The 14,416-nt window shown below is 43.2% G+C and overlaps 1 protein-coding gene across 2 annotated transcripts in view; it reads left to right on the forward strand.

Moving 5' to 3' along the window:
• LOC122553334 (BRF1 general transcription factor IIIB subunit b) overlaps positions 1–14,416 on the forward strand; it is a 476,022-nt gene that overhangs the window by 270,502 nt on the left and 191,104 nt on the right. For both annotated transcript variants that reach the window (XM_043696898.2, XM_087989567.1), the window contains one exon: positions 13,775–13,924. In XM_043696898.2, coding sequence (XP_043552833.1) covers positions 13,775–13,924 — 150 coding nt within the window. The remainder of the gene's footprint in view (positions 1–13,774; positions 13,925–14,416) is intronic.

Here is a 14,416-nt window from a genome sequence, read left to right on the forward strand (position 1 = left end):
GCCTCCGACGCTCCAGGGAAAACACCCCAGCCTATTCAGCTTCTCCGTATAGCTCAAACCCTCCAACCCTGGCAACATGCTTGTAGATATTTTCTGAACCCTCTCATGTTTCACAACATTCTTCTGATAGGAAGGAGACTAGAATTGCAAGCAATATTCCAAAAGTGGCCAGACCAATGTGCTTTACAGCTGCAACATGACCTCCCAACTCCTCTAATCAATGCTCTGACCAATCAAGAAAGCGTACCAAACACTACCTTCACTATCCTATTTACCTGCGAATCTTCTTTCAAGGAACAATGAATCAGAACTCCAATGTCTCTTTGTTCACCATGACCAAGTGTATAAGTCCTGCTCTGACTTGCTTTTCCAAAATGCAGCACCTCGCATTTCATAGAGTCATAGAATCATAGAGATGCACAGCATGGAAACAGACCCTTCAATCCAACCTGTCCATGCCGACCAGATATCCCAACCCAATCTAGTCCCACCTGCCAGCACCCGGCCCATATCCCTCCAAATCCTTCGTATTCATGTACCCATCCAAATGCCTTTTAAATGTTGCAATTCTACCAGCCTCCACCACTTCCTCTGGCAGCTCATTCCATACAAGTACCACCCTCTGTGTGGAAAAAGTTGCCCCTTAGGTCTCTTTTATATCTTTCCCCTCTCACCCTAAACCTATGCCCTCTAGTTCTGGATTCCCCCACCCCAGGGAAAAGATTTTGTCTATTTACCCTATCCATGCCCCTCATAATTTTGTAAACCTCTATAAGGTCACTCCTCAGCCTCTGCGCTCCAGGGAAATCAGCCCAGCTGTTCAGCCTCTACCTATAGCTCAAATCCTCCAACCCTGGCAATGTCCTTGTAAGTCTTTCCTGAACCCTTTCAAGTTTCACAATATCTTACCGATAGGAAGGAGACCAGAATTGCACGCAATATTCCAACAGTGGCCTAACCAATGTCCTGTACAGTCGCAACATGACCTCCCAACTCCTGTACTCAATACTCTGAAAAATAAAAGAAAGCATACCAAATGCCGCCTTCACTTTCCTATCTACCTGCGACTCCACTTTCAAGGAGCTATGAACCTGCATTCCAAGGTCTATTTGTTCAGCAACACTCCCGAGGACCTTACCATTAAGTGTATAAGTCCTGCTAAGATTTGATTTCCCAAAATGCAGCACCTCGCATTTATCTGAATTAAACTCCATCTGCACTTCTCAGCCCATTGGCCCATCTGGTCAAGATCCTGTTGTAATCTGAGGTAACCCTCTTCGCTGTCCACTACACCTCCAATTTTGGTGTCATCTGCAAACTTACTAACTGTATCTCTTATGCTCGCATCCAAATCATTTATGTAAATGACAAAAAGTAGAGGACCCAGCACCGATCCTTGTGGCACGCCACTGGTCACAGGCCTCTCGTCCAAAAAAAAAGCCTCCATCACCACCCTCTGTCTTCTACCTTTGAGCCAGTTTTGTATCCAAATGGCTAGTTCTCCCTGTATTCTGTGAGGTCTCCCATGGGGAATCTTGTTGAACGCCTTACTGAAGTCCATATAGATCACATCTACTGCTCTGCCCTCATCAATCCTCTTTGTTACTTCATCAAAAAACTCAATCTAGTTTGTGAGACATGATTTCCCACGCCCTCAGCTCCATTTCCTTGTATTTTCCACCTAACCCTTGATGCCCTTACTGATCACAGATCTGTCCATCTCAGCCTTGAAATGCTTAATTACCCAGTCTCAATTACTCCCTGTGGGAAAGAATACCACAGAATCCCTCCCCCTGAGGGAAGAAATTCCTCCTCAGATTATGCCCACTGGTGTTATACTCTCCCGCAAGGGAGACATGCTGAAGAAGTGTCAATGGATCTTAAATATTCACTCTCCACAGATGCTGCCAAACCTCCTGAGTTTGTTTCAGCAATTTATGTTTTTGTTTTGGATTTCCAGTATCTGCAGTTCTTTCTTTTTTGTTGAGGGAAACAATCTGTCCTTGTCTACCCTGTCAAGTCCCCTAAGAATCTTGAATGTTTCAGTAAGGTCACCTCTGGGGGCTTACCCATGGTGCTTTCCACTGAAAACTTGCAGAAGCTAGTTAATTTCACCAGCCTTGATAAAACAACGTCCTCTGAATATTACCCAACAATTTAAAGCTGCTATCAAAGTCATGACCTTTCACCAGTTGTTGACCATTTTGTTCACCTTACTGATTTTGATTTTTGTTTTAGTTCAATCTTCTCAGATGGTTCAGCTCCATTGTATTCCCTGATGCAGTGCTGAACTATACCAACCTGGGAATCCAGCTGTTTTAAAGTGCATCCCTGGCCAGGCCAGCATTTATCACCTTTCCCTGATTGCCCAGAGTCAACATTGCTGTGGCTCAGGAGTCACATGTAGGTCAGACAAGGTAAAGGCAGCAGTTTCTTTTTTCCTGACAATTCACAATGGTTTTGTGGTCATCATTAAACTCTTAAGTACAGATTATAATTCAGATTCCACCATCTGCCATCTCTTGGGTCCATTACCTAAGTCTCTGCGTCTGGAGATTATTCCACCAGGTCAGTATCTTCAATTGTCAGTTTGTTGATGTATATTAGTAAGTTGGCATTTACGTTTGTCAGGTGAGGGCGGATTTAGGATGTTATTAGCTTTGATGGTTCTCATAGTCCAACAGAGCCTGTTGGCTGTTGCTGTTTGGGTATAGTTAGAAAGAATGACTATCTAAATGACATATAGCCTGATGTCAGTAGAACTTAGCAGGAGTTTAATGACACTTCCTGATGAACAGCTTATGATTGAAAATTTAATTCTCCTGCTCCTTGGATGCTACCTGACCGGCTGTGCTTTTTCAGCACCACACTCTCGACGGGGGTTTAATGACTTCAAGTACAGGGCTAGGGATTGGACCATGAGGAAGAAGCATCAGCCAAAATTTGAAGGTTGGGGAGAAATAATGTGAGAGATGGGTATTTAATATTTAAAATGTTATCAAGATAGGAAATGCTGGAAATACTCACCAGCTCTGGCAATGTCTGTGGAGAGAGAAACACAATTAAGTTTTCATGTCAATGACCTTTCACCAGAACATGCTTTGCTCTTAAGTGTTTTGCTGCTTGTTGACTCATTTGAATTTTCAGTCCCATTTCAGAAGCTGCACTTACTGCATAATTATTCATGTTGCAACTACCACTGCCACTATTTACTGGGTGTTTATCATTTAGCTGTCTTGTTAATGTGCAGTTTGATGTAAGCTCTACTATTGCGACAGTGTGTGTGTGAGAGATACTGCTTAGAATCCAGCACACAGCTCAGAATCTGCATTGCAGGGTCATGAAAATAGCTGATCAAATGTAACACGTTTCTGTGCTTATTTTGACAGTTGAGTGCAAATGATGCTGTATTGATTTAACAATATTAGGAGGAATATTAGGTCTGAAATTGATATACAATAGCTCGTGCTTTCCCGCTATCTCTCACAAAAGTATGAGTTTGCAATCTCTTGCTTTCATCTCCAGCTAATCTCCAGCTAATCCCCAATGAAATTATTTCTGCCCCAGAAACAGTTTGGTATAGTAAACAGCTGGTGTGAAAATTGTTCTTATAATCTCATTTCCATTACTATATTGGGGCTGTTTTCAGTAAAATAGTTTCCAACACATTGTCATATGCAATAGAATTCAGTCTGCTCCATCATTCAGTAAGACATTGGTGATCTACTTGTATTTTGAATTCCAAATCTATTTTGATAATCTTTTATTCCTTTCCATAACGAGAATCTATCCACCTCTGCCTTAAAAATAATTAGTGATCCTGCCACATTGTGAAGCAGAAAGTTCCAAATTCTTTCATCCTTCTGAGAGGAAAAAAAAGACACCTATTTCTGTCCTGAAAAGGCAAGCCCCAACTGTGCCCTCTAGTTCTGAACCAATCCACAAGAGGAAACATTATTCCCCGTTCACTTTGTTAGCACCATTCAGGAAGTTATACAGTTCAATCAAGTCAACTCTCACTCTTCTGAAATTCAGTGTAAGCAAGCTCCGTCTGTCCTAAGAGAACCCACTCATTTCAGGTATTGATCCAGTAAACCTCCTTTGAACCATCTCCAATGCATTTTCATCGTTCTGTAAATAAGGAGAGTGAAACTGCACACAGTTCAGGTATTTGAGATATGCTGTCTCCAATGCCCTGTGAATGAAGCATAACAAACTTACTTTCATGTTCAATTACTCCTGTAATAAAGGGTAGGATCCCAGAGCTGCCTTCATTACGTGCTGGACCTACATCCTAACTTTTTACACCAAAATCCCTCTGCATTTTGGATTTCCACAGGCATTCTCTGTTTCAGTAATGCTGTTTGTTTTTAATTCTTCCTGCCAAAGTGAACAAGTTCACATTTTTCCACATTATATGTGGTCACTTGACATATCTTTATTTGTGTGCAGCCTCCTTTTCCTTATGTATAGTTAAGGCTGAGATACGTTCTTCATCAGTAGGGGAGGCAAGTGTTGTAGTGAAGACACAAGTATGTGCCTGTGAGAAACGTTGGATCAGCCACGATTCTGTTGGATAGCACAGAGGCCTTGAAGGGCTGAATAATGTACTCCTGTTCCTATTTCTTACGTCTTCTTCACAACATGTTTAAACCTTTCAATCATACTCTGCTGTTAGGAGCAAGGTATTGGGATGAATGGAGGATTGGCTGATTGGCAGATAAAGGGATTTTTTTCAGGATGGCAGCCAGTGACTAGTGGAGTTCCATAGGGGTCCATGTTGGGACCACAACTATTTATGTTATACAGTAACAATCTGGACAAAGGAACTGAGAGCATTGTTGTTAAGTTTGCAGATAAGTGGAGGGTCAGGTAGTGTTGAGGACATTGGAGGAGCTGCAGAAGGACTTAGACAGGCTAGGAGAATGGGTAAAGAAGTGGTAGATGGAATACATTGTGGGAAAGTGTGAGATTATACATTTTAGTAGGAAGAAGAGAGGCATAAGCTATTTTCTAAATGGAGAAAGACTTTGGAAATCTGAAGGACAAGGGAATTTGCAGTCCTAGTTCATGATTCTCAAAATTCACATAAGACCGTGGGTGGCACGGTGGCACAGTGGTTAGCACTGTTGCCTTACAGCGCCAGAGACCCGGGTTCAATTCCCGCCTCAGGCGACTGACTGTGTGGAGTTTGCACGTTCTCCCCGTGTCTCCGCGGGTTTCTTCCGGGTGCTCCGGTTTCCTCCCACGGTCCAAAGATGTGCAAGTTAGGTGAATTGGCCATGCTAAATTGCCTGTAGTGTTAGGTAAGGGGTAAATGTAGGGGTATGGGTGGGTTGCGCTTCAGCGGGTCGGTGTGGACTTGTTGGGCCCAAGGGCCTGTTTACACACTGTAATGTAATCTAAAAAATAACACCTATAAGCAGAAATGAGGCCATTCTGCCCATTGAGTCTGTTCCACCATTCAATCACGGCTTGATACATTTCTCAACCCCATTCTCCCAATTTCTCCCCATAACCCTTGATCCCCTTGATAGTTACGAACCTAACTATCTCAGTCTTAAATATACTCAATGACCTGGCCTCCATAGCCTTCGGTTGCAATGAACTCCATAGATTCACCACTCTTTGGCTGAAGAAGTTTCTCCTTCTCTCCTTTGTAAAAGATGTTCCCTTTACCCTAAGGCTGTGCCCTCGGGTCCTAGTCTTTCCTGCCAATGGAAACATCTTTCCAACACCTACTCTACCCAGACCTTTCAGTATTCTGTATGTTTCAATTCGATCGCTCCCCCCCCCCCCCCCCCTCCCCCATCCTTCTAAACTCCATAGAGTATAAACCTAGTGTCCTCAAACGTTCCTCATATGTTAAGCTTTTCATTCCTGGGACCATTCTCGTGAACCTCCTCTGAACACGCTCCAAGGCCAGTATATCCTTCCTGAGATATGGGCCTCAAAACTGCACATAATACTCTAAATGTGGCCTGACCAGAGCCTTATAGAGCCTCAGATGTACATCCCTGTTTTAATATTCAAGTCCTCTCAAAATCAACACCATCATTGCATTTGCTTTCCTAACTACTGACTCAACCTGCAAGTTTATCGTGAGGGGATCCAACTCCCAAGTCCCTTTGCACTTCAGAATTCTGAATTTTCTCCCCATTTAGAAAATAGTCCATGCTTCTATTCTTCCTACCAAAGTTCCTTACACTTTCCCACATTGTACTCCATCTGTCACTTCTTTGCCCACTCTCCTAACCTGTCCAAATGCTTCTGCAGTCTCCCTGTCTCTTGAATGCTACATGTCCCTCTACCTATCTTTATATTGCCTGAAAACTTGGAGGTTTAGTTGGCAGTTATGAGGACAAATGCAACGTTAGCATTCATTTCAAGAGGTCTAGAATGCAAGAGCAGAGATGTACTGCTGAGGCTGTATAATGCTCTGGCCAGACCACAGTTGGAATGTTGTGAGCAGTTTTGGGTCCCGTATCTAAGGATGGATGTGCTGGTCTTGGAGGGTATCCAGAGGAAGGTTACAAGAATAATCCCAGTGGTGAAGGGCTTGTCATATAAGCAGTGGTTGAGGACTCTGGGTCTGTACTTGATGGATTTTAGAAGGTTGAGGGGGGATCTGTCTGAAACTTTCAGAATACTGAGAGGCCTGGACAGAGTGGATGTGGAGAAGATTAGTAGTAGAGACTAGGACTTAAGGGCACAGCTCAACAGTAAATATATGACCCTTTTGAACTGAGATGAGGATGAATTTCTTCAGCCAGAGGATGGGAGTCTGTGGCACTCGTTGCTGCAGAGGGCTGTGGAGGCCAAGTCATTGAGTGTACTTAAGATAGAAATAGGACCTTGATTGGTAAGGGGATCAAGGATTATGGAGTGAAGACAGGAGAATGCGATCTGGAAACATATCTGCCATGATCGAATGGAAAAGTAGACTTAGAGTCATAGAGTCCTACACACGGAGACAGGCCCTTTGGCCCAAACTGATACATGCTGACCAAAATGTCCGTCCACACTAACCCCATTTCCCTGCACTTGGCCCATATCCTTCTAGTCTTTTCCTATCCATGCATTTGTCCAAATGCCTTTTAAATGTTATTAAGATATCCGCCTCAATCACTTCTGCTGGCAACTCATTCCATGTGCGTACTATCCTGTATAATATAATTGCCCCTCAGGTTCCCTTTAATTATTTCCCCTCTAACCTTAAACTGGTGCCCTCTAGTCCTCGATTCCCCAACCCTGGGAAAAAGACTGAGTGCATTCACTCTATCCATGCCTCTCATGTCTTATATATCTCTATGGGGTACCCCCTCAGTCTCCTACACTCAAAAGAAAAATGTCCTAGGGCTTGTCCAACCTCTCCCTATAACTCAGGTCATTGATTCCCGGTAACCTCCCTGTAAATTTCTTCTGCACTCTTTCCAGTTTAATAGCATCCTTCCTATAGCAAGGAGGAGAAAGTGAGGTCTGCAGATGCTTGAGATCAGAGCTGAAAATGTGTTGCTGGAAAAGCGCAGCAGGTCAGGCAGCATCCAGGGAACAGGAGAATCGACGTTTCGGGCATAAGCCAATGTCCTGTATAACTGCAACATAACTTCCCAACTTCTATACTCAGTCCCCTGACTGATGAAGGCCAGTGTGCCAAAAGCCTTCCTCACTGCCCTGTCTACCTGTGACTCCACTTTCAGAGAACCGTGCACCTGAACTCCAAGATCCCTCTGTTCTACCACACTCCTTAAGGCCCTACCATTCACCATGAAACACCTACTTTGATTTGACTTTACAAAATGCAAGACCCCTCACTTATCTATATTAACCTCCAATTGCCATTTCTCAGCCCACTTCCCCAGAGGATCAAAGTCCTGCTGCAATTTTTGATAACATTCCTCACTCTCCATGATACTGCCTATTTTACTGTCCTCTGCAAGTTACTAATCATGCCTTGGGGTACATTCTCATCCAAATCACTGATGTAGATAACAAACAGTAATGGGCCCAGCACCGACCCCTGAGGCACTCCATAGTCACAGGCCTCCAGTTCGACAAGCATCCTTCTACTATTACCCTCTGCTTCCTACCATCAAGCCAATTGTGTATCCAATTTGCTAATTCCCCCTGGATTCCATGCGATCTAACCTTCAGTGCAGCCTATGATGTGGAACCTTATCAAAGGCCTTACTGAAATCCATATAGACTACATCAACTGCCCTACCCTCATCAACCTTCTTGGTCACAAAGAACTCTAACAAATTTGTGAGGCATGATCTCCCACCTCAAAGCCATGCTGATTATTCCGAATCAAATCTGTCTTTCCAAATGCATGTACTGTATACCTTATCTTTCTTGTCTTTTAGACTAGATTGTTTTAATTTCAGTTTTTTTTAATTGATTTCAAATTTCATATTTATGCTGGGATTCAAGCCCATGACCTCACAGCTTTAGCCCATGGTTCTCAGCATCACTGTACCACTCCCCGTAAAGATCATCTAGACAAGATAAATGGGTCTTTCTCTGATTGGCAAGATGGAACTAGTAGAGTACCCCTGGGTGCCCCAACTATTGACAGTCTATGTTTATGATTTGGATTCAGGGCTAGAAAGTACTATAGCCAGCTCTGCAGATGACACTATAATAGATTGGAGATAAATTTGTTTCTTAATTTCAACTCACAAATGGATATGGTTAGGTTATGTGAATGGGCCAAAGTTTAACGTTGATAATTGAGGTTTTCCATTTTAGTTGAAGTAATAAAAAGGTAACTTATTATCGAAATAAAAAACTTGAGAGTGCTTTGGACAGATCTGAGTGTCTTTGTGCATGAATTGCAGAAAATTAGTATGCAGGTAATAAAGAGGGCAAATGGAATTTTGGCATTTATTGCAAAACCTGCTGTGGCATTTGGTATGATCGTGGCTGATTCTCTATTTCAATGCCGAACTCCTGCTTCCTCCCCATACAGCTTGATGAAGGGCTTTTGCCCGAAATGTCGATTCGCCTCCTCGGATGCTGCCTGACCTGCTGTGCTTTTCCAGCATTACACTCTCGACTCTGATCTCCAGCACCTGCAGTCCTCACTTTCTCCTGCTTCTAGCATCTATATTTCATTAACATATTCAGTGATTTGACTATCACAACCTTATATGGAAATAAGTCACCAATGATATGTGTTCTGCCAAGATTTCTTTAATGTGCAGAATATTATATGGTGTGCGATCCTACTTTGACAGCTTTGTATTATGGTTAAAGAATTGCAATTTTCACATTGGGATTACGATTTGACCTGGCTGCTTCACTTGCTGCCACTCACTCCTGATCCTTACCCCTTCCTGCTTGTAGCCCTGCTTTCCCACTGCTTACTGCTCGGCACAAGTGAGGCAGTGAGGGGACAGGAGAGGAGTATTGAGCAACGTGACCAAGAGATGCAGGCAGTCGGGTGAACATGGTGATGAGCTAAGTGGCAATGAATTAGGAATGATCCAGTGAGCTCATAACAATGACATAGCAGTGTCTCACATACACACTAGAAGTGGGTGGTAGCCTTCTGTTGACGTTCAGGATTCCTGACGAAGGGCTTTTGCCCGAAACGTCGATTTTACTGCTCCACGGATGCTGCCTGAACTGCTGTGCTTTTCCAGCACCATTCTAATCTAGACTCTGGTTTCCAGCATCTGCAGTCATTGTTTTTACCTAGTTCAGTGTCAGGAGTACAGTGTAGGATAAATTAGATGTGGAGGTATCGGTGTTGGACTGGGATGGACAAAGTCAGAAGTCACACAACATCAGGCTATAGTCCAATGGTTTGTTTCAAATCACAAGCTAAGGTCCTAGGGAGTGTTGCTGAACAAAGAGACCTTGGAGTGCAGGTTCATAGCTCCTTGAAAGTGAGTCACAGGTAGATAGGATAGTGAAGAAGGTGTTTGGTATGCTTTCCTTTATCAGTCGGATTACTGAGTACAGGGGTTGGGAGGTCATGTTGCAGCTGTACAGGTCATTGGTTAGGCCACTGTTGGAGTATTGAGTGCAATTCTGGTCTCCTTCCTATCGGTAAGATGTTGCAAAACTTGAAAGGGTTCAAAAAAGATTTACAAGGACGTTGCCAAGGTTGGAGGATTTGAGCTGTAGGGAGAGGCTGAACAGGCTGGGGCTGTTTCCCCTGGAGCGTCGGAGGCTGAGGGGTGACCCTATAGAGGTTTACAAAATTATGAGGGGCATGGATAGGATAAATAGACACAGTTTTTCCCTGGGGTGGGGGAATCCATAACTAGAGGGCAGAGGTTTAGGGTGATAGGGGAAAGATATAAAAGAGACCTACGGGGCAACTTTTTCACGCAGAGGGTGGTACGTGTATGGAATGAGCAGCCAGAGGAAGTGGTGGAGGCTGATACAATTGCAACATTTAAAAGGCATTTGGATGGGTATATGAATAGGAAGGGTTTGGAGGAATATGGGCCGGGTGCTGGCAGGTGGGACTAGATTGGGTTGGGATATCTGGTCGGCATGGCTGGGTTGGACTGAAGGGACTGTTTCCATGCTGTACATCTCTATGACTCTATGACACTGCTCGTCAGTTGGTGTCATGTGATTTCTGGATAAATAAGACTGGAACCTGATGAGAGAAATCACACCAGCTGGACGATAGTGGAGACCTATTCTCATAGAATTACTGCAGTGTGGAAACAGATCATTTGGCCCAACAAGTCCACACCAACCCTCCGAAGAGTATCCCACCCAGACCTATTCCCCTACCCTATTACTGTATATTTCCCCTGACTAATGCACCTAAACTACACATCCCTGAACAATATGGGCAGTTTAGCATAGCCATTTCACCTGACCTGCACATCTTTGGAGTATGGGAGGAAACCGGAGCACTCAGAGGAATTCCATGCAGATGTAGGGAGAATGTGCAAATTCCACACAGTCAGTCACTCGAGACTGGAATCGAACCTGGGTCCCTGGCACTGAGAGATATTGGAAGAAGTTTTTTTTTTCACTGTCTGATGTGGTCATCACTGGCTGGGCCAGCATTTATTGCCTGTACCCATTGTCCGTGAGAACGTGGTAGCAAAAATGCCTTCTTGAACCACTGCAGTCCATGTGCTTGCTATGGGTAGACCCACAATGCTGTTAGGGAGAGAATTCCAGGATTTTGATCCAGTGACGCTGAAGGAATGGTGATATATTTCCAAGTCACAGTAGTGAGTGGCTTGGCAGGGAGCATGCAATTTATGATGTTCCTATGTATCTGTTGCCTTTGTCCTTCCAAATGGAAGAGGTCGTGGGTTTGGAAGGTGCTGTCTAAGGATCTTTGTTGAGTTTCTGCAGTGCATCTGTAAATAGTACACAATGCTGCTACTGAATGTCGATGGTGGAGGGAGTGGATGTGGTGTCAATCAAGTGGACTGCTTTGGCCTGGACAAAAGCTGCAGTCATATTGAGAAGGATGCAGAAGAAATAAAAACAGAAATGGAGATAGTGTGTTGGTATTAAAATTGACCACTGTGATCCATCTATACATTGCAGATGCACTTGCAAAGCAGTTTCAGTGAGAAAAATACACACAAACATAGAATTTCTCCTGATTGAAACCTGTTGCTTATTTTACTGATGAAATGACAAATCACACAATCAAAAGGAAAACAATTTCTGTATTGAATTCTTCAAATTTTCACATCAGGTGACAAGAACATGGAATTTAGAGAAATTGGGTTTGCCAATCTTTAACACTGGGGAATGCAAACAGACTTGGATAAGCCAGTGTTGTGATTTCCCCCTACAGATTCCTTATGCATGCTGTAAGCAAGGCGAATGTGTACTGTTCTGTTGGAAGCTTTTACTTTGAAGCAAGATTGAATGAAAGTAATTGTCAGAATTGCAATGTTGTGTTTCTGCACCTGTGGTTATTATTTCACCTAGCAGTGGATGTTGCACATTAACCCAGCCAAACAGCAAACACTGGAGAAACTCCATGAAGAAATAAATTGAGTTAACTTTTCAAATATGTGGCAATTAATCAGAACTGGGAAGAGTTAGAATTGTATTAGATTTTGAGCAAGTGAGAGGGTGGGGGTAAGGAAGAACAAAAGGGAAAGCCTGTGATTGGTGGAAGGAATAGAGATTAAATAACAAAAGATCTGGTGAATCACGGCCACCGGGAGTGATAATAGAGCATATAAAAAAATCAAAAGTTTTGTCCAGATGAGGTGTGAAAGGTTGGATAATAGACATCTGAATGTAAAGAAAACAAAGAAATGACTCTTTCTTTCACAATAGATTAGATTAGTTTTCCTACAGTGTGGAAACAGGCCCTTCGGCCTAACAAGTCCACACCAACCCTCCGAAGAGTAACCCACCCAGACCCATTCCCCCCTGACTAATGCCCCTAATACTATGGGGAATTTAGCATGGCCAATTCACCTCACCGGCACATCTTTGGACTGTGGGAGGAAACCCACACAGACACTGGGAGAATGTGCAAATTGCACACAGACAGCCGCCCAAGGCTGGAATTGAACCTGGGCCCTGGTGCTGTGAGGCAGCAGTACTAACCACTGAGCCACTGTGCTGTCGGTACTCTTAACTATTTTTATACATGCACTTTAGAAAGTATCCTATCTGGATGCATCACAGTTTGGTATGACAACTCCTCTGCCCAAGACCACAAGAAATTACAGAGAGTTATGAATGCAGCCTACTCCATTACAAAAACCAGCCTTCCTTCCATTGATCCCAGCTACCCTTCCTGCTGCCTTGGGACAGCAACCAACATCATCAAAGACCCCTCCCACCCCAGTTATACTTTCTTCCAGACTCTTCTGTTGTGCAGAGTATACATAAGTTTGAAAATATGTACCAACATGTTCTAGAACAGCTTCTTCCCCATTGTTATCAGACCAATGAATGGACCTCTCATGTATTAGAATTGATCCTTTTCTGCACCTTCTCTATAACTGTAACACTATATATTCTGCATTCGTTTCCCATTATCCTGATATACTTTAGTAGGTATGATTTGTCTGGTTAATATGCAATCCCCATTGTCTCCTAGTATGCAATACAATATTTTTCACTGTATCTCGGTATATGTGACAGTCAAAATAAATCAAATCAAATGAGAGGAAAGATCAGGAAAGGACATGAAACAAATGGAAAAGACTTTTTTTGCTCTACAAATGCTGCTAGATGTGTTGTGTTTCTCCAGCACTTCCTGGTTTTGTTTCAGATTTCCAGAATTTGCAGTTCCTTATGTTTATCCTGGGAAGAGGTTGTGATCTAAAGCTGCTTGATTCAATGTTGGAATTCAGTCGGCAATAGACTAGTGAGGCAAAGAGATGTAGAGAAATCTGTCAGTCCTGTCGGATATCATTTGAGACTAAGCAAATATTGTTCTGGTACAAGGAACTATGAGCAGAGAATGGTTATGCAGATTTAATATCTGGAGGTTTATGCAGCCAGGATACAAGAGAGAATGACCTTCAATTTCTGTAGCACCTTTCATGACCTTGGGTTTCTCAGAGCACTTTGGGATTTAAAAATTTAATTGTATACATTGTACAGCAACAGAAATGAGGTGTGAATGTGCCAAGAGATCTGACAATAGGTGGTCAGAAACCAGGTGTCCTTGGAGACTTGATTATGAAAACTCCACCTTGCAGCAGTCTTCCAGAAGAGCCTTTGGTTGGAGATGATTCTGACTGTCTCTGCCACACTTTGATTTCTGTTCTTTCCCTCCTCATTATAATGTTTCTTCCTTTCCCCACAGATCCATGTTTATACATCCCGAGGTTTGCCCATATGCTCGAGTTTGGAGATAAGAACCATGAGGTTTCTATGACAGCACTCCGTTTATTGCAAAGGATGAAGCGGGACTGGATGCATACTGGCCGGCGGCCGTCTGGACTATGTGGGGCAGGTACCTTGTCCACTTCTTTGCTTATACCCTCGTACCTACCTATACTTTCACCCACATCTTCACCTTCATCCCTGTCCAAAAGTCAATAACAACTTTCTTTCTGCAAACTCTAAAATTAAATGAACCTTCGGTAAACCACACCTGGAATTCTGTGATTTCTGGTATCCAGATTATAAAAAGGGTATAGAGCTACTGGCAAAACAAAATACAAGAATGCTGTTGGATGGGTATAACTCTCAGGAAAGATTGAAAAAAACTAGAACTCCTTTCTTTGGAAAAGAGAGTCCCCGAAGATAATTAAGTGATAGATCCTAGACTTTGTTATAAGTCAGGATTTTGTTCAGGCCTGTTTGGAGGACCCCAGCAGGGGAGAGAGATGGAATAGTCTGGGTTGTTTTCCTTGGAGCAGAGGAGACTGAGGGGACATGATTGAGTTTATAAAATTATGAGTGGCACAGGATAGATGGGCATAAAAGATTTCTCTTGGTGGAG

Source organism: Chiloscyllium plagiosum, unplaced genomic scaffold (assembly GCF_037043375.1).
Source record: "Chiloscyllium plagiosum isolate Xiang-an unplaced genomic scaffold, Cpla_swu_hap1 HiC_scaffold_8, whole genome shotgun sequence".
Classification (NCBI taxonomy): Eukaryota; Metazoa; Chordata; class Chondrichthyes; order Orectolobiformes; family Hemiscylliidae; genus Chiloscyllium; species Chiloscyllium plagiosum.